General features: G+C 44.7%; 3 protein-coding genes across 3 annotated transcripts; 1 reads left to right on the top strand and 2 right to left on the bottom strand.

Moving 5' to 3' along the window:
- Window positions 1-10: 10 nt before the first annotated feature.
- Window positions 11-2,476, bottom strand: LOC143135456 (chymotrypsin-like elastase family member 3B). The gene is made up of 8 exons (XM_076296121.1): window positions 2,440-2,476; window positions 2,110-2,198; window positions 1,618-1,700; window positions 1,356-1,481; window positions 917-1,053; window positions 605-747; window positions 133-285; window positions 11-28 (listed from the first exon to the last, which is right to left on the bottom strand). The coding sequence occupies exons 1-8, from the start codon at window positions 2,474-2,476 to the stop codon at window positions 11-13; spliced, it is 786 nt and encodes a 261-aa protein (XP_076152236.1).
- Window positions 2,477-3,683: 1,207 nt separating this feature from the next.
- On the top strand, window positions 3,684-13,143 carry dhx30 (DEAH (Asp-Glu-Ala-His) box helicase 30). The gene is made up of 20 exons (XM_076293578.1): window positions 3,684-3,852; window positions 4,170-4,297; window positions 4,445-4,555; window positions 4,689-4,861; window positions 4,946-5,054; window positions 5,237-5,386; window positions 5,620-5,772; window positions 6,332-6,805; window positions 7,144-7,530; window positions 7,773-7,857; window positions 8,149-8,253; window positions 8,515-8,690; window positions 8,873-9,079; window positions 9,219-9,300; window positions 9,507-9,700; window positions 10,088-10,238; window positions 10,409-10,566; window positions 10,889-10,989; window positions 11,127-11,266; window positions 12,339-13,143. The coding sequence occupies exons 1-20, from the start codon at window positions 3,684-3,686 to the stop codon at window positions 12,578-12,580; spliced, it is 3,495 nt and encodes a 1,164-aa protein (XP_076149693.1). The 3' UTR covers window positions 12,581-13,143.
- A 12-nt stretch (window positions 13,144-13,155) lies between these two features.
- Window positions 13,156-19,705, bottom strand: LOC143133736 (alanine aminotransferase 2). Its single transcript, XM_076293579.1, has 11 exons — window positions 19,577-19,705; window positions 19,404-19,493; window positions 18,848-18,956; window positions 18,585-18,718; window positions 18,049-18,292; window positions 15,101-15,180; window positions 14,738-14,874; window positions 14,433-14,607; window positions 14,111-14,266; window positions 13,774-13,886; window positions 13,156-13,514 (listed from the first exon to the last, which is right to left on the bottom strand). The coding sequence occupies exons 1-11, from the start codon at window positions 19,679-19,681 to the stop codon at window positions 13,424-13,426; spliced, it is 1,434 nt and encodes a 477-aa protein (XP_076149694.1). The 5' UTR covers window positions 19,682-19,705; the 3' UTR covers window positions 13,156-13,423.
- Window positions 19,706-20,900: the final 1,195 nt, after the last annotated feature.

Below are 20,900 nucleotides of genomic sequence, written 5' to 3' on the forward strand. Positions count from 1 at the left end.
TAGTCTTTTCTCAGTTGTTGGCCATTGTCTAAAAGAGGAAAAACATGGGATATCAGAAATGATAATATTGCTTCTGCAATCATGTTTGTCTACAATGATACAATATATTAAGTCCAGTCTGCCCATACTGACCTCTGTGATCCAGGGGATGAAGGAGGCCACTCTGGTAAAGACACTGGGCTTCTTGGGGGTGTTACAGCTGTTGCCACTCACAAAGCTACTGACTCCTTCAACGATCCACTTTCCATCACGGCCCTGACAGTTCAAAGGCCCACCAGAGTCTCCCTGAAAACAAATATGGAAGTGATGTTTGAAACCTTTACTTGGAGGAAAAGATTCCCCTACCAATACTGGGCATTATATTTATTTTATATACTTATATCCCCAGTAGCCCCAAAAGCCCAAGATGCAATGTTTTTGCAGTGTTAAAAATGGATTGTGTGCCTGCTCTAGGCTATGTCTAAAATAAACAGGTTTTTTTTTTCACTTGAGCTTAAGTTATTCAGCAAAGCATTGGTCTGCAGCGGTGTGACTTGTTACATTGTGCTGTACATTTCCCTTAAGTCACTGTGGGAGGGCACAGGTCACTGCAGAATGTACTCACATGGCAGGTTGATACAGCGTCTCCCCCCACGCAGACCATGGTGGTCTTCACGCTGGAGCCCCACCAGTCACTCTGACGGCACACGTCATACTCCACCACAGGCACCAGGCCCTGCTGCAGCGTGTCTGGGCGGGGACCGCCAGCTGAGACACAGAGGGAGGCCGATTACTAACAGATGCGGGAAGAGCTCACACAGTTAAACCCTCCTTAAAAATCTCCTTACTGTCTGTGAATGTGCATTGCAATAGATAAGCATGTAGTAGATTCCTTAAGAATGGGAGCGCTGAGCTTTGTGAGGTGGATCAGGCTTACTGTAGAGTCTGCCCCAGCCAGTGGCATAACAGGGCAGATTGTGAGCAAGGACAGAATCGGGCTCGGGCAGGCAAGCTAACTGCACTTTGTCATTCAGGGTGGCACTTTTCTCCAGTTTAAGGAGGGCGATGTCATTCCTGAAGGTGACAACATTAGGAGATTAATCTGAAAAACACAATGTATTTACCATGTCTGACACAGTTGCTATCCAATCCAGTCTCATCAGATGGTAATCCTTATACCACATTGTATTTGACCAGGTAGTGGGGATGACCTAGTAAATGTTTAATCCATTTCAATTATGTAGTGTTTTGGCTCAGGACTCCATAATCATATTGAATCCCTACAGGCTTTTCCTGCAGCAGATTGTGGTTCCACTATATTCCCTGGAAGTGAACGTACACGGGTCACCTTGACATATGGGGGGGTGGGGGCTTACCCACAGGATACACAACCGTCATTCCATTTTGGATGTATGAACATTTTATCCACCATGATGAACTGTTCTGGGCCCTCTTGCTGGTTCTGATTGTGATCTCCGAGGACCACCCGGTATGTGTGGAAGCTAAGCATACAGACAAAAGTTCAGGCAATCTATTTTCACAAATCTGTCCTGAAAAAGTGCTTTGCACCTTCCTGAAAAAAAGTATATATTTATTAACCAACAAGCTTAAAAATTATGTAAGATTTTCATGACTTACTTGATGCAGTGTGCTGCTGTTAGAACCCAGTTTGGGGCAATAAGGGTGGCACCACAGACAGGGAAAAATGTCTCCAGTAAGGCCTACAAACAGCAACAAATTCTTGCTGGCTTTATTTTGTTGTATAAAATCCCAGTTAATCACGTGAGTTTCTGAGTGTGTGAGTTTAAACATCAGGTTTGTTGAACACCCTGCTCTTGCTGACTGTTGAACTCTCAGATGTTAAAAGGCCCATGAGTTCCAAGTAACAGAATAGTATGACCTTGAGCTCCCAGCCAGGTCTGTTGATTTAACACTGCCGTGTCTATTCGATATGAGCCTACTTAATCCAGAATAACTGATTTATAGTTTACGATCTTGTTTTGCTTACCATGCAGAAAATAAAGCTCTCTGCCCATGCAACTGAATACCAACCCCCCTCTCCCCCCTCACTAAATGGTGTACAAGCTAAATAATCATGGGAATTTTCCTATTAAAAATAGACACAATCACCTGCCAGGGCCAGCTGTGGGGCCGAGCCTCTTCCCCATTCACCACCCGGCTGGTGTTTGGAGTATAGGTGGGAGTACCACAACCAGACACTGGGAAACAGTATACAGTTTAAATCATGAAGTTATTTTCATCAGCCTCAATTAAATCAATCAGAAATTGTAAGTTAATGAGTGAAATGTATAACTTTCTATGTACCACTAAACCAAATACCAGGCAATGTTTCATTGTCTTGAGTTCATAAATATTCATTGCTTCATTTGATCTCTTGTTTATCTGGTCATTTATGTATTCTCATCAAAGGACTCTTCTGTCAGAGGAGTGTTCACTCACCCGTGGAGGCCAATAGCAGAACCAGGATCACTTCCATTTCCCCTCTTTATGTGTGTCCTGGCCTCTAAGGCATACATTGGCTTTATAGGCTAACTTATTCCTCTTATCTGATACATGAGAAAGGACTACCCACATGACAGGTGAATCAACATATTCCATGGCAAGATTCAGAATAGGCAGGTTAGACACATATTCACAGACACGTATTTTATTTGCTTGGACATCCTGGAAACTTCTTATATTCACAATAAAAAACGCCACCTCTCAATTATCTTTTCCGTTTTTTATGTTGCATTTCCAAGGGGCTGAGACATTCATTTATGTTTTAATATCAATCATCCTCTATTCCTTGTGAATTGGATTGAATTGCAGGATATATGCAGCTTTTATTAAAATTAGCTAGGTCTATGAGTGACCTAAATGCCCTTGCTAAATACAGAAATTAGGATATCACACTTGCATATTTGTTTCGCGTCGTAATGTGGTGAAAATTTTGTTTTCATTTTGACAACCGAAAAACTCTTAGTTTTACCAGAGCCCGTCTACGGAGAGCCTTGCCACTCCGTATTAAGTCCCATTGTACCGAATTTTGGATGCAGTTCCACCAGAGTTCCACTGGGGGCGATCGCCATGAGTGCAGAATGAATGGGAGTCAATGGAGCTAGACAGCTAAATTGGTCTCTTTCACCTGATTGTCGTTGACAAATCTCAGATTTGATTGTAGTTTGTATAACTTCAACATGGGTTATAGGTCAAAAGTTCAATGAACGAGTACTTATGTCCTTTTGATTTCTTACAGGTTGGGTCGTTGTTGCACATAACACGCTAGCATTGTGCTAATGAATGACGTCATTGACACATCTGAAAGGCTTTTTAGAACAATTAAGTGACTTTAAAAAATATAATACTCAACCAAGTGTATTTTCTTTACCTCCCCTTTTGAATGCAATACTCAAATTACTTGAAAAAAAATTATATCCCAAGAAAAGTGGATTTTGAGGGGTACAGCTCCATTGACCTCCATGCATTTTGCACTCGTGGACGAGCGCCCTCATGTGGAACCACAGAAGGAACTGCAACCAGTTCAGAAACCGGAAGTATTCCGAGAGTGGCAGTTCTCCCCTTATTAGACATTCTCTGGTTTTACGAAAAGCTCGCAGCAGGTACAGCCGAATTCCTCCGGACCAACAGATGGCGCTGTCAGCTTCAATAAGGAACTTCCGCAAACATTATTTTGTTGAAACATGGCGCTGCCCGGCTTTACACTCATGCGGCTCCGTGCGTTGTGCAACCTTGGAAGTAAAACGTTTGAAATTGGGAACCGGGTGGGAATAAATTGTACCTGGGCCAGTCGACACAGTACCAAAGTCGGTCCAGTTGGTACACTTGAAGGAACAGCTGAAACAACAAAAGGTGCGACATGACGTGAAGTTTTCAGGACCTCAAGGAGATGTAGTTATCTAACGTCCTTCCTGAAGTCTATTATCTAAATGTTTATACGGCAGGAATAATAGACAGTAAAACAGCAGTGAAAGTCACGTTGAAATATTGACAATTTTCTGCTCTTTAACCTCGTGATATAGCTATTCATGAATGAACTGTCGTGTTAGCCAAATACCCATTGGTCTGTGGGAAGGTCATGCTGGGATGCATGCATGTGGTTATATTGCACTGTAATTACGATGTCTCAAACAAGAGTACGCATTAATAATGTGAGTGTCTTTGTCCAGGTCATCCTAGCCTGCTGAATGAGTTCCCAGAACCAAAAGATCTTCTCTACCGTACCTTGGCCCGTTCTCTAGGGCTGTCCGATCCTTCTCATCTCATCCAGTACAACTGCACCGATGGAGAGGTCAAGGTCAGACCCCAAATCTCTTATCTTATTGTGCTTTGGTATGTGTGTATAACAGTATCAAATTAAGGAATAGGTAGATTGATGGGAAAGATATGTGAAGACCAAACATCCTGCTTTACTGATCCACTGCCAATTTGTTGTCTTCCTCAGAGGGCCACTGTGACGGTGATGTGGCCTCAAAAGATCGAGACTGTGGGTTTTGGCTCCAGGAAGATTTTAGCAGAGCGCCATGCTGCAGCGGCAGCTTGTCAGAAACTGAAGGCAAGCACTACCAGTGGCACTGACGCCGCCACCACTATCCGTCCAGTTTTGCGAGAGGAGTTGTGAACAGGTTAAATTATGTGCGACACTGAGTATTTTCTGTGGTGACTATCAGAAGCCCATGTCTTTGTAGGAACTGGGTGTCTTGGAAGCAGATAACCTTCCCAGAAGGAAAAAGGGCAGAGGACGAACTTCACCTGCATCTGTGTGGCAGGATGAGGATGAGGAGTGTGAAGTCCCGCTGTACAAAAGTGAATTTCTCAGCAGACCACAGAGCAGGACGAAGAGGCTTATTCCTGTTTCTAAGTAAGAGACATTGAAACTCAGACATGTGATGTATGTGCTGGAAATCATATTCTTTCATCTAAATGAAACATTTCTATTCTTTAGGATACCAGAAGATGATCCAAGAGTTCAGGAAGCTCGGTCAATATTCTCTCAGCCAAAAGCTCTCCTTTGGAGGGTCATTCAGATGGCTGTGTCGCCTAACAAAGTCAGAGTAAGTGTGCATTAAGACACATTCAGACTGGAAGAGACTAGCAAGGAGAAACCAGGGAATTTAATGAAATTATATGGTTTAGTGAGCAAGCAATACTGTGCATCTATTTGATTAGTGGGTGTATTGTCAGTCCCTAGGACTGCTACCTTTTTTGTGTAAAACTGTCCCGTCTGTCTCCACAGGAAACTGTTCGATACCGCACAGTGGGCGGGAAGTTTAAGACCTGTGAACTAACCCTGCACTGGCCCGAGAAGGTGACATTTGAGGCTTTTGGGCGTAACAAATTGGAAGCAGAAAAGAAAGCCTCTGCTCTGGCTTGTCTCAGACTAAAGGTTCGCTCTCAGTAGGACCTCTCACAGATTCAAACTATGGGGGTAGAGGAAATGTGTCCACCTTAACTGCTTGTGGTGTACATGCTGTGTGTGTGTGTGTGTGTGTGTGTGTGTGTGTGTGTGTGTGTGTGTGTGTGTGTGTGTGTGTGTGTGTGTGTGTGTGTGTGTGTGTGTGTGTGTGTGTGTGCGTGTGCGTGTGTGTGCGTGCATGCATGTGTGTCTTTCATATTCAGGAGCTGGAGTTGCTTGATGAGAACAATGAGCCTCTCACCCACGCCCAGTACCATAAGGAAGAGGTGCGAGAGGCAGGGGAAAGGATGCGGCGGCCCTGTAGCCTCGTCATCCCTGAGGAGCTGGAGGACAAGATGAGACAGTACCTCACTCAGGTATGCTGCCCTCACCCTTCACTGCTGCCCATAGTTATTGTTTTTACGACCCTCTCTGTCTCTGGCTATCTGTGCTACCGCGGAGCCTTGGCTGGCTGGAGATGGCAGAATGCTTGATTGCCAATTAAGCCACAACTGTGTGCAAATGGGCTTTAAAAGCCAGACCAACTTGCTCTCTCTCTCTCTCTCTCTTCAACCAGACACACACATAGACTCAGGCTCACGACATACATTCATGCACGCACTCACTCACTCTCATACATTTCCCTTGGACTATACAACAAACATTCACCACACTCACTCTGATTTTCCTGCCGGCATTCCAATCACTTACACTCTCAACCAGATGATCCCACATCCCCTAGACATACTTTTGTGATACCAATAAATATTTGTGGTAATTTCATTCAGTGTTCGTCTCCCTTTCATGTTTTCGGTCCATACGAGCCTGGGCCGTAACATTATATAGCTGGATCAGACTTAGTTGTAGTTATTGAGATGTCTCAACTTGCATGCCACAGTGGAGTGTTTGCATGTAACGTCGTAACTGTGTGTGCAGTACCCCATTGAGGCTGAGATGCAGAAACTCTGGGCTGAGGAAGATCAGCAAGCCGCAAGCCATCAAGCCTACGAGGAAGATGATGAGGCGGAAGAGGAAGCTGTCATAGATGCCATCACAGGTCAGCCGTACCGCCCCCTTGCTCCTGCCCAGGAGCAACGTCTGAGTGACAAGCTGTTGAACCAATGGGAGAGCGGCAATCCCGGCCTAGGAGTGAGCCTGCCCGTGGACGCTCATCGTGAGCGGGTGGTGTCGGTGGTGGAAGGGGCGCGCGTGGTGGTGCTGGCAGGGGAGACGGGGTGCGGGAAGACCACGCGTGTGCCACGCTTCCTGTTGGAGGGCCGCATCCGGGCTGGTGAGGGCGCAGGGTGCAACATCCTGGTCACGCAGCCACGACGAATCAGTGCTGTGTCCGTGGCCCAGCGGGTCGCCCAGGAAATGGGCCCAGCTCTCAAACCCAGTGTGGGCTACCAGGTAATAGACAGCCTCCGTACTGACACACTGCTACACCATGATCTCCCTCATCAATATAAGCTAGATAAGTGAGCTATTTGAGCATTTTTTAAGTTAAATGGATTTGTAATGTAATTTGTAATTTGTAGGACCCAACTGAAATGGTGCAGTGTTGTTTAAAAATAACTTCAAATGATTCAATAGTTATACATTAATTATATGTATTTATCACAGCATTTCACATTTGCTTAACCTACACATAACTCGCTATGGCTAACTAAGTATTAACAATGTGCACTAATTCTGTATTAACAGTGAGCACAAACGCTTTGTTTCCCCCTCGTCCATCTTGTGGTCAGGTGCGTTTGGAGTCGCGTCCGCCGGAGCGGAGTGGCGGGGCGCTGCTCTTCCTGACGGTGGGTGTGCTGCTGCGCAAGCTCCAGAGCAACCCCACGCTGCGCGGGGTCAGTCACGTGGTGGTGGACGAGGTGCACGAGCGCGACGTCAACACCGACCTGCTGCTGGCACTGCTGCGCGCGGTGCTGCCCCAGAACCCCCACTTGCGCCTGGTGCTCATGAGCGCCACAGGAGACACGCAGCGACTGGCGCATTACTTCGGCGGCTGCCCCGTGGTGCACGTGCCCGGGTTCATGCACCCGGTGCGGGAGCGCTACCTGGAGGAGGTGCTGAGGGAGATGGGCCGCCGGCCGCCGCAGCAGCAAGCTGTCCAGCAGAGCAGGGCACGAGTGAGTCTTCTAATATATCACAATCATTCCTAAGCATCCTTTACTGTCATTCCTATTAAATATCTGTTCTACAGAAGACTATAAGTTAGATGCAAACTTTCCCAGCACCAACAGTATGAAAGTGACATAGGAAAGACCCATTCTGTTGTGAACGTTGGAATGACCAGCTGGCTGCACTGTTTTGCAATATTAGTGAAGAATCTCTCTCTAGTATCTTGTGCTCTGTTTGTTGTCTGCTACAGAGAGGGGATGACGACGATGATGCTACTCCAGATCTCAATCTGGTTGCTAATGTCATCAACCACATTCACAAAACAGGGGATCCAGGTACTGATACGGCAGACAGCTGGCACTGTCAACTACTGTAGGCAAAACTGATGCACTAAACACACTTGGAAATGCAACTCTGTTTTCCGTATAAACACCTGTCTATAGCAGTACATACTCATTTATGTACACATTAGGGCTGCAACTAATGATTATTTTCATTGTCGATTAATCTGTCAGTTATTTTCTCGATTAATCCATAAGTTATTTGATCGATAAAATGCCAGTAAATGGTGAAACGCATGTCAGTGTGTACCATTGTATAAGCCCTGCTCCTATGTGCTGTTGCAGGTGCAGTCTTGTGTTTCCTGCCTGGCTGGCAGGACATTAAAGCTGTGCAGCAGAAGCTGGAGGAGAGTCCGTCGTTCCGATCAGGCTCTCAGATGATCTTCCCATGTAAGTGAATGTGGTCTTGTTTGTGTTAGTGGTTTCAGACTGAAGGTTGTTGGTCTGTCTGTTGTTGGTCCAAATATCTATCCACATTCCACTGCATTGTCTTGTTAAGAATTCTTCCTGTATTGAAACGTCCGCCTGACTCACTTTATTTTAAGACTTCAAATGTGAGCTAGGCTTCAATGTTTAGGTTAGATCTGATATACGTTACTGAATTAAAGTTGTGACTGGACAAGAAACAGGTGTGTCCTTTCTTCTTGTCAGTGCACTCCAGCATGTCTGTGGCAGACCAGCAGGCTGTGTTTCAGCGCCCCCCAGAGGGGCAGCGCAAGATTGTCCTGGCCACCAACATTGCAGAGACGTCCATTACCATCGATGATATTGTTCACGTGGTGGATGTCGGCTCTCAGAAGGAGCAGAGCTATGACCCCAAGACAAAGGTGAAATACTTGGACTTGTTATAACTGATTAGTTATTATATTATTATATTATAACTGAGTTAAGTTATATATTATAACTGAGTGTGATTAGATGTGTTAGAGGTTCTTGTTCTCTGGGTTTGTTGATCATCATCTGTGAACTGTACTCTTGGTGTGACAATGTTTTGTTCTCTATAACATAGGTTTCCTGTCTGGACACAGTCTGGGTGTCGCGGTCTAATGTCACCCAGCGTAAAGGCAGGGCGGGCAGGTGCCAACCCGGGCATTCTTACCACCTGTTCCCCCGCGAACGCCTGGACTCTATGACAACGTTCCCCATCCCAGAGATCCTGCGCACCCCTCTGGAGAGTCTGGTGCTACAGGCCAAGATTCACAGCCCACAGAGCAAGGTGGGCTCACTCTACCTCCATATCCTTCCTGAGCATATAGACACATGGTTCTCTTAATCTCTCTATTAAATAACTTTGGATGAGGATGTGCCCTATCTGGTGTAGTAATAGCAAGTGTCTTTCTTTCCCTCTTTTTCAGGCAGTAGAGTTCTTATCACAGGTGCTGGATTCTCCAGATCGGACAGCCATTAAGGAAGCTGTGAGGATTTTGCAGGAAATTGGTAACACTGCTGGATTCATCACTTGAAATTTTTAGTTAAATCTTGTCTCCATTTGTGAATATTGGCATAGTGGCATTTTATTATTTAGAATTTAAGGTCATGGTTAAATCTCATGAGAGTGTGTATTTCATGCCCTGCGAATGGTGTCAAACCCTTTAGGCCTGTGGTGTTGTAGAGTGCTATTGATCACATTGATGTTTTCCCAGGCGTGCTGGACAAATTGGAGAGTCTGACCCCTCTGGGCGAGCGGGTGGCCTGCATGTCGTGTGACCCACGCCTTGGGAAGGTTCTGGTGCTGTCCGCTCTCTTACGCTGCACCTCCCCCCTCATCTCGGTGGCTGCGTGCCTGACCAGAGACCCCTTCTACAACAGTATGGAGAACAGAGCCCTCATCCACGAGGTCAGAATAATCCTCCTTGATCCATCTCAGTCCATCTCATAGAGTTATATGTTAACCATATCTTCCCACTCTCAACATCTTAGTATTTAATTAGGTGACACTTATGTGAGTGCATGAAATAGGGATGAACAAGATAAACATAGCATTGTATCCCAATATTTCATGGTATTTTTAGTTACATTAACTACATAAATGATGGCTAAACTATTCCAGTTTCCAATTAAGTAGGCTAAAAATAAAATTTGAATTTTATTCACAAATGACTAAAATCCTGCGAAAAAGCAAACAACATTTTCTTTCATACTAATTACTATATCATGGACGATGGCAGCATGGCACATCCACAGTATGTAAGACTCTGTTGTTGCTCTGCCTGTCTCTGTGCAGGCCAAAGAGGAACTGGGAGGCTCCAGCTGCAGTGACTTCCTGGTGTTCAGTCGTGCTGTGCAGGGCTGGAGGGAGGAGCAGGACCGGGACAGCAGGAATGAGTATCTGAACAAGTACACTCTGTCTGGGGCCAGTCTGCGCTTCATCCAGGGTGAGGCCCTCTCTATGGTCACCTAGCACTCGCTACAGTACTAATGCTTTCTAGTGACGCTGCTGGTAGTCTGTTTTTATTCATTTATTAATTTATTAATTCATTCATTCATTTTCGAATGGTTGAGGTTTTAATGTTTTGTTTTTTTCTGACCTATCTTCCCTGTATAGGCCTGACTCGTCAGTTCAGTGAGAACCTCTGTGAGGCTGAGCTGGTCTCCAACCCCAATGACTGCCTCCGGCCCTCCTCCACCTACAACCAGTTCAGCCAAGAGGACGAGCTGCTCAAAGCCGTGCTGATGGCTGGTCTCTACCCAAACCTCATACAGGTACCCAACTATTAGCCGCGGCTTATACATTGATTTTGCAAAATTTCTTCAGCTGTGAGGTTAACACACGGGGGCCGATAATATGGTATTACTATGGTTTTGTTTCTTGCATAAAACTTGCATAAAACACTTTCCTGCGGCTTATACACAATGTGGGTAATACACAGGAAATTACTGTACATGCACCCCGACATCCACAGTTGTAGATGGAGAATGCGCCCACATAAAGGACATACATTGTTGATTGGAAGGCATTCTCAAAATAGCCACATTTTTGTATGCATTGACTATTTGTGACCATTTTGCTTTTGCGTCTGTTTAGGTGAAGAGAGGTGTTGTGAACAAAGGTAGATTTCGGCCTGACGGCATCTCTTTCCGCACTCAGACTGGGCCCGTGATAATGCACCGGTCTACCATCAACAGGTAACAGCCAGCAGGCCAAAGGCTTCATGGAATGAGCACACATTTTTTAAAAATTGTGAATAAAGTGAAAGAAACCTTTTCTGTGTGTGTGCTTGTGTGTGTGCGTGCATGTGTGTTTCCCCTGTTTCTGTTTTCAGAGGTAAAACCCAGCTTCCCAGCCGTTGGATGACATTCTTCAGTGCGGTCCAGTCAAACGGTCAGGTGTTCATCAGGGACTCCTCCTCAGTCCATCCACTAGCCCTGCTCCTGATGACCGACTGTGACCTCACAGAGAGAGGTAAACCAGTGGCCTATTGACCCTTTTACTGCCCTTTTTACCATTCATTCAGACCAGAGACTTGGCCACTGGCCCACCCTCCAAAATACCAAAAGGACATGGGTATTTGTTTCACTTTTGATGAAAAACCCATACTGTAGTTGTGGAAACTACAATTAAAATGTGAAGTTTTTTGATGATAAGCAAGTGAAAAAATAAAATTTGCCGTCTAGCCCCATGCACTCCCATTCATTTGGGGCTCGCTCACGACCACCCTTATGGGAACTATGGGTGAACCGCAACCAGTTTTAATCACAACCTATTGATTTCCAGTCAATAGGGAGTGAACAGGCTCTCCGCAAACAGGCTCTGTTCAGACCGATTAAGACAAGGAAGAGGAAACTACAGTTTTAAATGATGATTTAGAAGTGTAACTAGCATCAAATTAGGGGCAGCCGTGGCCTACTGGTTAGCACTTTGGACTTGTAACCGGAGGGTTGCCGGTTCGAACCCCGGCCAGTAGGCACGGCTGAAGTGCCCTTGAGCAAGGCACCTAACCCCTCACTGCTCCCCGAGCGCCGCTGTTGTTGCAGGCAGCTCACTGCGCTGGGATTAGTGTGTGCTTCACCTCACTGCGTTCACTGTGTGCTGAGTGTGTTTCACTAATTCATGGATTGGGATAAATGCAGAGACCAAATTTCCCTCACGGGATCAAAAGAGTGTATATATATATATATATATATATACTTACTTATAAATTGTCCAGTTGTGTGTTCAGGTGGTTTTTGCGATCTTTTGTGGTTAATCTCTTTGCGTAGCTTGACAAACTAACTAACTTCTGGCACCATGCTGCGTGTGCGTCCATCACTGTTTATAAACAGTAAAAGGGTCTATTCATGCCTTTAAGAAGGTGACAATCCCACCCTGGAGGAGTAGTGTAAAGGCACACTAGATCAAGAGTGTGCAAAGAAATTAGCATAATCCTCCCTACTCACTACCTCTCGTCTTTAGTATGTTTCAGAGTTTTACATGTGTGTTGTTTCATACAGTATCATAAAAGCATCATCTCTGTGTCCTCCTCTGTCCCTCTCAGTTTCTGGTGACCATGTTGAGGTAGCCCTGCCTGGACTGTCTCTCGTGCGCTGGGAGCTATCCACAGAGACGTGGAACCTGCTGTGGGAGTTGCGCACATCCCTACAGGCCATGTTCCATCGGAACCTGCGTCCCCACGCCGGGACCGACAGCCCTCAGGACACGGAGCTCATCTCCCTCTTGGTGGACCTTTTGAACCACACGGACCAGCAGGGGGAGGATGGACACAGTGATGCGGAGTGACGGCTCCTCAGACCTACTGCTCTCAGGTCATCTAAACGCATCTCGTCTCTAGTCTCTTGTTTACTCAACGCACAATGAAGGGCACTCAGATGCCGCACCAAGCTCATTTGAAATCAAGCTTAATGGTGCACATACAGACTTATAATTATCAAGATGACCGTATTTGGTTGGTGAGGCCTTTTCCTTTAATTTCAGTTGCTCTGGATACAGCATCACATACAGGATATTTTGCTCTGATCAGGCTCTAACTTTACACCCAAAATGAATCACAACTCGTATAACAAAGAATGTATTTCAGTGGTAGGGGTCATCTTTAATTTTGTTTCAATTGTTACAGGTGGAAAATGTCCTGTATGGCCTGTTATTGGAACTGTGTATTTTGCCTTATGGTAAAAGTGAAATGGTTGATGTGGCTAAATCTTCTTTTCGAAGAGTGTCAAGTAAAGTAAAATACAATGGTTTTGCCATAGTGGCTCAGGAGTCCAATATTTTGCATTAATCAATGCATGGCACATTTAATTTATTATTTAACTCAAACTAAAGAGTATTTATGTTCCTATGTTATACAGTATGTGTATATATATTTGTTGTTGAAATAAATACGGCTATAAAGACAATTCCATAAATCTTAAACTACTTTGTGTTTTTTTTTTTTAAGTTAAGGTTGTTGGCTCATTCAGCCTTAAATTTCACTGATTAAACAGCATTGCCATTCTGGAAGAAACCATCCATAAGATAAGATCGGTGATGTGATGTGTCTTTGCAAATGCCAGTCTAAGTAGGTCATCAGATCATGTGCACATAGATGGGCTCTGCTCTGCAGGAGTCATGTCCTCAGACTGGTCAGGAGAAGTGGCTCAGGAGGCTGAGGTGGAAGGTGGACAGTCTGTTCAGTACCTCCTCCATGTTCTCTGTCGGGGTTGCAATGCACAGTCTAGGAGCCAGATCAGAGCCAGCATTTCATAAATTGGCCATGTAGGGAGAAGAGTGTTTGATCAGGGAAGAATGGCACGCATGATTTTTTAATGTACTCAAGTGGTTACCTTCAAAGCTACATCTTTCCTAGCTAGATTAATATTCTCTGCATTTTGGCTGTTCAGAGAAAAAGGACTGAGGGACTGGTTATCTCGGATTTACACTGTCCGTGCCAAAGCTAAGTGGTTTCTATGGGACTGTACGTGTTTGTGGAGTACCTGATGTGGTGAGTGCCTTCGCTCTGGCCATGCTCAGAACCTGCTCCCACACACAGCCCAGTCTCCTCCAGAAGACGACTGGCGTAGAACACATCAGGCTCCATGCCAGCCTCCTGAGCAGGATTAAAACCACCCATATGAGAACAAAAGTCTTAGTTATTGGTGTATTTGAAACTATCACCATATGTCATGAATCATGAAAATGGTTTAGGTTGGAGAATTGTGGCAAAATCCTACAGTACTGAAACAAACAACTGTATTAAACAAACCACTATTTTTTGTGTTTTCGTTAAAGTAGTTTTGTCTGAGAGCAAGAGGGTGTGCTGACTTTTCTCACCTTAGCCTGCTGTATGGCACATGGTGGGATATGGAGTTGAGGGAAAGCAAATATGCCCCCTTTGATGGGCTGGCAACTGATGCCAGGTAGGGAACCAAGAACTGTTTGGACCCTCTGCACATTACTGGCCAGTGTGTCCTTTATGGCTCTGACTTCCTAATGGAAATGGGAGGAATGGTGGCCACACCAGGCTCAGATTGGAGCAGTGTAAGTATTATGATCACTATTAGAAATTCTATCTAAGCACTCAAAAAGTATCAAAACATAGGCTATAGTCTGTATGACACAGACAAATATTTGCCCATGCACTCCAACAACTGACTTCAGAGAATGTTGGGTAGGAAGGATCTCCTGGTTGTGGTGGATGAGCCATAATATCCAGAATGATCTGCCCTAAGACAGCTGCACAGGTGTCCGTGGAAAACAAGGTGTACACGTGTCCCATCACTGTAGGGTCCAGGTTCACAAACTCTACATACCCACCACGCAAACCACATCTGCAAAAAAAGAGTGGAGATCAGGAGTGGACAATAGTTTTGTGCCTCCAGTCTGACGTGCACAGACCATAGACAGCCAGACAATCAAAGCCCATCATAGTGAATTTCTTAGAAGCAGCTGAGCACTCACTCGCCAAAGTATCCTTTGGAGATGGAGTTGAAGGAGGCCAACTCCACAGAGCTGGAATATGGTGGGCCCATCTCAAAAAGCACTTTCTTATAAGACACAAACTCACACTTTGGATCATGCACACTATCCTGGTATATCTAGAGAATAGGAGAAGTATTCTTTAAGCTTTAAAATAACATGGACTTTTTACTTTTCCTGTTTCTCCATATTGCATTACATTACGTTTTCATTAGAGCTATATTGCATTGCTGAATAAACAAATGAGTGTTTATGTGTGAATTTAAAAATTAGGTTGTCCTACGTCTCCACATTGACGTTAGAATCAGCTTGCTCATTGATAACACAACATGGGAAAACCATCACCTCATCTGCCAGCAGGAACAACTTTTCCTCAGCAGCAAATCGAATCACGTCCTCAATAGACTTCCTGCTCTGGACTTGACCTTGTAGAAAAAATGAGAGCAAAAACAGTGAGACCTCTACACTAATGCCTGACCACATCAGGCTCTGGTCACAAACCCCTGCCCCTGCACAGATGGGGGAAAAAAGGCTACGGCAATACGAATATGAACTGAAATTTACCCATGGAAGGGACAATGTAGTCGCCGACCTACTCTCTCATTCCATCACAGTCCACACCAAGTCTCCTCCGACGAGGACACAGAGACTGAATTCATCCAGATGGTCCACACAGCCTTGCAGTCGGCCGTGTCGTTGGAGGAGTTGCAGTGCGAGTCAGAGTGTGACCCCAGACCGTCCTCGCTACGCATTCGCTCTGAATGGCCAGCAAAGGTTTGTGATGAACTTGTGCCATTCGCAAGGGTATGTGATGAACTCTCATGTGGTGGTGATGTTTGTGTCTCCAGGGGCTTATACACCGTGGTGCTCTGTAGCCTGCGGGCCCACATTCTATCCATGGCATACGAGGGGCACCTAGGCATCATTAAACTCAAACAGCGATGCCGAGATCTTATCTGGTGGCCAGGCATCGATCACGATATTGAAGCCCTTGTTAAAGATTGTGCGCTATGCCTCCTCAGTGGAAAAACTAGACCTCTAGAGTCAACCCCTCTTCAGCCAGTTCCATGGCCAGCTCGACATCTGTGGGGAGATCCATGGCCGTGGAATTCCCCATCATCAGCGTTTCCTGGTGGTGCTGTACGATCTCTATTTAAAATGGCCGAAGTGGTTCCGGCTGGGACTGTCCCAACACAAGCCTTGTTCATGCGTTGGGGCATGCCTCACGCCATCACGACAGATAATAGGCCCCAGTTCGTCTCTGTAGACTTCAGAGTTCCTCAGTGATAGGGGAATCAAACACATCCGCACAGCCTACTACAATCCACAAGCAAACGGCGGCGTGGAGCGATTCAACCAGAGCCTAAAGAATGGCATCCGAACCCATTCCAGACAGCACTCAACCAAACCGTAATGCACTACAGGGCCAGCCAACACGCCACAACTGAAGCCTCTCCAGCACTCCTCATGCTGGGTCGGGAGATGGAACTGCCACTAGACAGACTCAAGGCACAAGGCATGGCAGTGCCTACAGCCGGCAGCTCTCAGGCTCAAACCAAAGCCGCTGTAAACAGACACCAGGGTCAAGTGCACTGCTATTACCGCAGGTAACTGGGTTCGAGCGTAGGCCTCATCAGGGCAACAAGATGGCTTCATACTGGAGTCAGCCCTTCCAGGTGCTCCGCCAGATGGGCCCAGCCACATTCATGCTTAGTGACGGATCACGTTGGCATAATTAGAGACTGAGGAAAATGAGGAACCCAGGTGAGGAAATGGTGGCTCCACTGCCATCGGCCCCACCTCCACTGGTGCCGACACGTATAGGGCTACAGCAGGCTTCCCATACTCCTCAGGCTGCACCGTCACCAGCGCCCCAACAACCACAACCTGCACCTGACTCCTCTGCTTTCCCCTGGCCTCCAGTCAGATCCAGGGCTGGGCCGTGTCAAGAGTCCAGATGGGGGTCTCCCCATCTGCTTTGGAGGGCCGCAGCCGGAGGTCTAGGAGAGCCGACCCGTAAGGGCCAGCCCTGCCTACTTAAACAGTGTAGGCCTTGCATTCTGTATTGTACAATTGTTCTGGCAAAGACTTAGTTATGCAGAAGTCTAGTTTATTGGGAGGGAGGGGGAAATGTTGTGTACACACATAATTAACAAAACCTATTCATCTACACACTGCTAGGAAGGTAGATAGCTAAGTAAGGGGGCTACTATTATGAAGTTAGAGACTAGCAGTGTTGGCCCTGCGTGATGTTAGGTGTGTGCACATGTGATGTAGTGTGAGTGAACAAGTTGAGTAAAAGTGTAATACACATTCTGTGTGTCTGCTCCTACCTAAACATAATACCCTCACCTGTATGACCCTTCCCTTTATGACCCTTGAAGTGTGACATCGTGATGTGAAAGTGAATTCATGAGTTATGAATCTCAACAGAATCAAGACCAAGAGCATGATATATGGGTATCAAATATATGATGGTAATAGCTTCCTTTTTCTTTTGCTGCATCAGTCACATTTTAATATTTTAATACATTGCCTATTTATCATCATGAATGAAAATATCCCATATAATTCCTCTTATTTCAGTACTGCTTGAAATATACATTATCTGTTGATGTCCTGAGAATCAGCTATTTGAGACAGGCAATGAAAAGTCTGAAAATGTCTGAAATGCTTCAAATGTAACCCACATCTTATGACCCACAATTGTATAGCTGTATCTACATATTGGAAATATTATGGCATAACATTTACATTTACATTAATTTTGCTTTTAGTGCTATTAGATAAACATTTAAGCTACAGTGCAGAGGAGACCTTAGCTAGGATTTACCGCTGCATCTGTAAATACTAGTACTAGAGGATAGGAGGGCCTACATGTTAATACTAGTACTAGAGGATAGGAGTGCCTACATTTTAATATAGGAGTGCCTACATTTTACGTTCAAAGTAAGGTAGGCGGAGAAGTGGTAGAAGAGGAGGTAGAGGCGGGAAGAGAGGGAAGTGGAGATGAAGGAGAAGGGAAGAGGGGGAAATGGAGAGGAAGGAGGTAGAGTGGCAAGTGTGTGTCAGGTGTGTGAGGTTGTCAGAAGCAGGAGAGGATTTTTACACTTAATTTTAATACTTCTCCATCCCATTCTCAAATACTGAGAATCAGCTATTTGAGACGGGGAGATAAAAGGCTGACCCATAGTCATATCTGTAGCTACACATATGTATGCTGAAAATGTGTATTCCATTAATAAGTACACTTACAAACACAATACAAACACTTATTCTGCATTGTGACATACCTGTTGGGTTGCCAGGGTTAATAACATAGAGTGCCATGGGATTGCAGTGCCCCCTGGCAGCATGGAGGGCTCTGCTCAACTCATCCACTTTCAATTCCCAACCCTGCTCCTCACACAGGTGGTAAGGCACCATTACACCTCCTTGCATTGACAGTGCCATGTTGAAGTAGGGGTATGAGGGTACAGGTGAAAGCACACCAGTCTGTATGGAGCCTTCATTCTTGACAAAAATCTTCAGCACCATCTATATAGATTCACATAAGAATGTGATTAAGGTATGAACAGACATGTTACCAATTCATTAGTAATGGCAGAAAGTAGTAAAAGTTGATACTAAGACATGATTTTAGGAATCTCAGAGCACAGCTTTCATAATGAAGCTTGGCTTAAGATTAATATGACAGTGGATACATAAAACATTGAACATTATCAACTAATTTTAATACTACATAGGCCTATAATAAAGATAATACTATACACTTATAGATACAGTAGCCTAATCCTAAATCATACTATGAAAATAATTTCCGGCTGACCATAAGGGATCGCTGAGAACCTGAGGTGATAAAAATGTTCTCTGGTGAGGACGGCACAGCCCCATCTCTTTGCGAAATTAACTCAGACACACTCTGTACAATTTTGGGGATTCCAGCAGTGGAGGTGTATGAGCCTGCAAATGCACACAAAGCAATAAGAACCGTGGTGGCTAGTGGGCCTGGCACTTATACCCAATTTCTCATGTCAAGTAAGTCAGTAAAAAATCTACTTTACAAAACTTACAGAATATTTAAAATCTTACCCACGCTTCCACCCCCGCACTCCCCTAATAAGCCCTTGGCTCTCAGTTGTACATCAACAGGCAGCACCTCACTAGTTAGCAAAGAGGGGTACAAACAGGCAGCAACAACCTTCAACACAATAAACACAGAATATGAAAAATGGGTTAAAATAAACAGAGGCTCAAAGGACACGTGTCCATTAAATCATGCCCCCAGAGGGGTTCGTACCGACAGTACTCGTGACCTCAAGAAACAGAGATCTATGTGAAAAAATGCCGGAGTTCTCCTTTAAGGTAAACATAGCTGATTCAAAGCTAATACTAAACCAAAAAGACAGACACACATGCATCTGAAAAAGAACAGTAGAATGCACACTCGGGAAAACACACACACAGGAATAGAGAACTGCTGCACGTGTAGTAACATGAATTCTACCCCTGGTTAATAAATATTTCACCACTTATTCAGACATGGGAGAATATATTTCCAAATGTCAGTTGTACTAAAACACAAGAATGGGGTCTTCCTATTTAGGTAAGAGGATAAAGACAATTCAAGCATATTCCAGAACTGTACCTGACGGACAAAAGTTAAGGGATTTAGTCCTCCTCTGTGTGGGTCACTCCAAGAACAATCAATCACATTCTTGTAAGGCCTTGTCACTCCCTGAAAGAAAAAAGAAACACTGACAGAAAACATACCATGTTAAAATGACAATAGTCAGCAGTGTGTTTCAGCGCCTGTCTCACTTGTTGAAGCTCTGCAGTGATCTGTGCTGCTCTTTTGGCTAGAGCCACCTGCTCCGAGCTCCGGATACTCCACAGCCTAGAGCTGGCCTCTCTCAGGAGGGACATCCTGACCAGACAAACCCTCGTCCAGGTCCTCCTGATGCTCCCCTTCCCCTTCAAAGCCGCTCTGACCCTGGCTTCTTTTCAAGTTCAAATTACTTTGACACAAGGTGTACCAGACTGCTTATTTACTTTGCAAATATTTAAAGAGAATTCCAATCCTCTAACTCCAACTCCAACTGCTAGCCAGATGAAAGACTGCCTGAAAGACTGCCTGAAAGACTGGAAAACTGTCACTTCTGATAAAAAAAAGTGGGTGTGTGCCATTTCCTCTTTAAACCCTCCTCAAATAAGTGACTTTTATGTCGTGTCACATGACTGGTCATTTTGACCTTGAATTTGGGTGCTTTGGAAACATATTCCAAATGTGAGTTTTCAGTCTTGAACGTCACATATGTTGTAACATTGGATGCACTATTACAACAATGATTTATAGGGGGAGAATTGTAACTTGTCTGAGACTTGTGTAATAAGTTACAATGTTGGTGCAAACAGTCACATATTAGGCCTATATGGACTTTCACTTTATGCTGATCTTCTGATTCATTTTCTGGAAATGGAATAAAGAAATGTTTATGGAGGAACACTGGAGGGACTACTATAAGGACTTTTCTACTGACATTAATAAATGGATATTTTATGTTCTTGTTTACTGTTGAGATTACATCTCAGCCAAAACAATCCATAACGCCAATAAAATGTGATAGTATGGTATGATGTGAATGATTACATGAAATTTGAGCATTTGCTATTTTTGGCTGAAGAATGTAAATGAGAAAAAAATCACAAAAAATGAAAGTTATCATTCATATCATACAAATGCCAAGGTATTTCACTGGCGTTATGGATGTGACAAAAAGTCAATTTTCCGTGCATTTGCCCTGAAGTAAACCACCCTCTAATATAAATCGCATTTTAGACGCCGGGTGCATATCCTGGTTGAAGCCATGGTGAAGACACTTGTCAATGTTGTATAATATTGTGTTTGGTAGAGTACATCCTAAACTTTCATTTAAGCACAAAAGGTGAAGCCCTCTGACAAACACATAGGTCACTGGAGCTCTTTGAACCAACAAAAACACAACATTTTCCACCTAAACTATAGATAGATAGATAGATATACTTTATTGATCCCTAGGGGAAATTCAAGGTCACAGTAGCATACAGACAACACACACACACACACACACACACACACACACACACACACACACACACACACACA

Source organism: Alosa pseudoharengus, unplaced genomic scaffold, assembly GCF_046254945.1.
Source record: "Alosa pseudoharengus isolate Yale_2024_CS ecotype anadromous, Long Island Sound unplaced genomic scaffold, YU_APseudo_1.1 YU_APseudo_1.1_scf_2, whole genome shotgun sequence".
In the NCBI taxonomy this organism is placed as follows: domain Eukaryota; kingdom Metazoa; phylum Chordata; class Actinopteri; order Clupeiformes; family Clupeidae; genus Alosa; species Alosa pseudoharengus.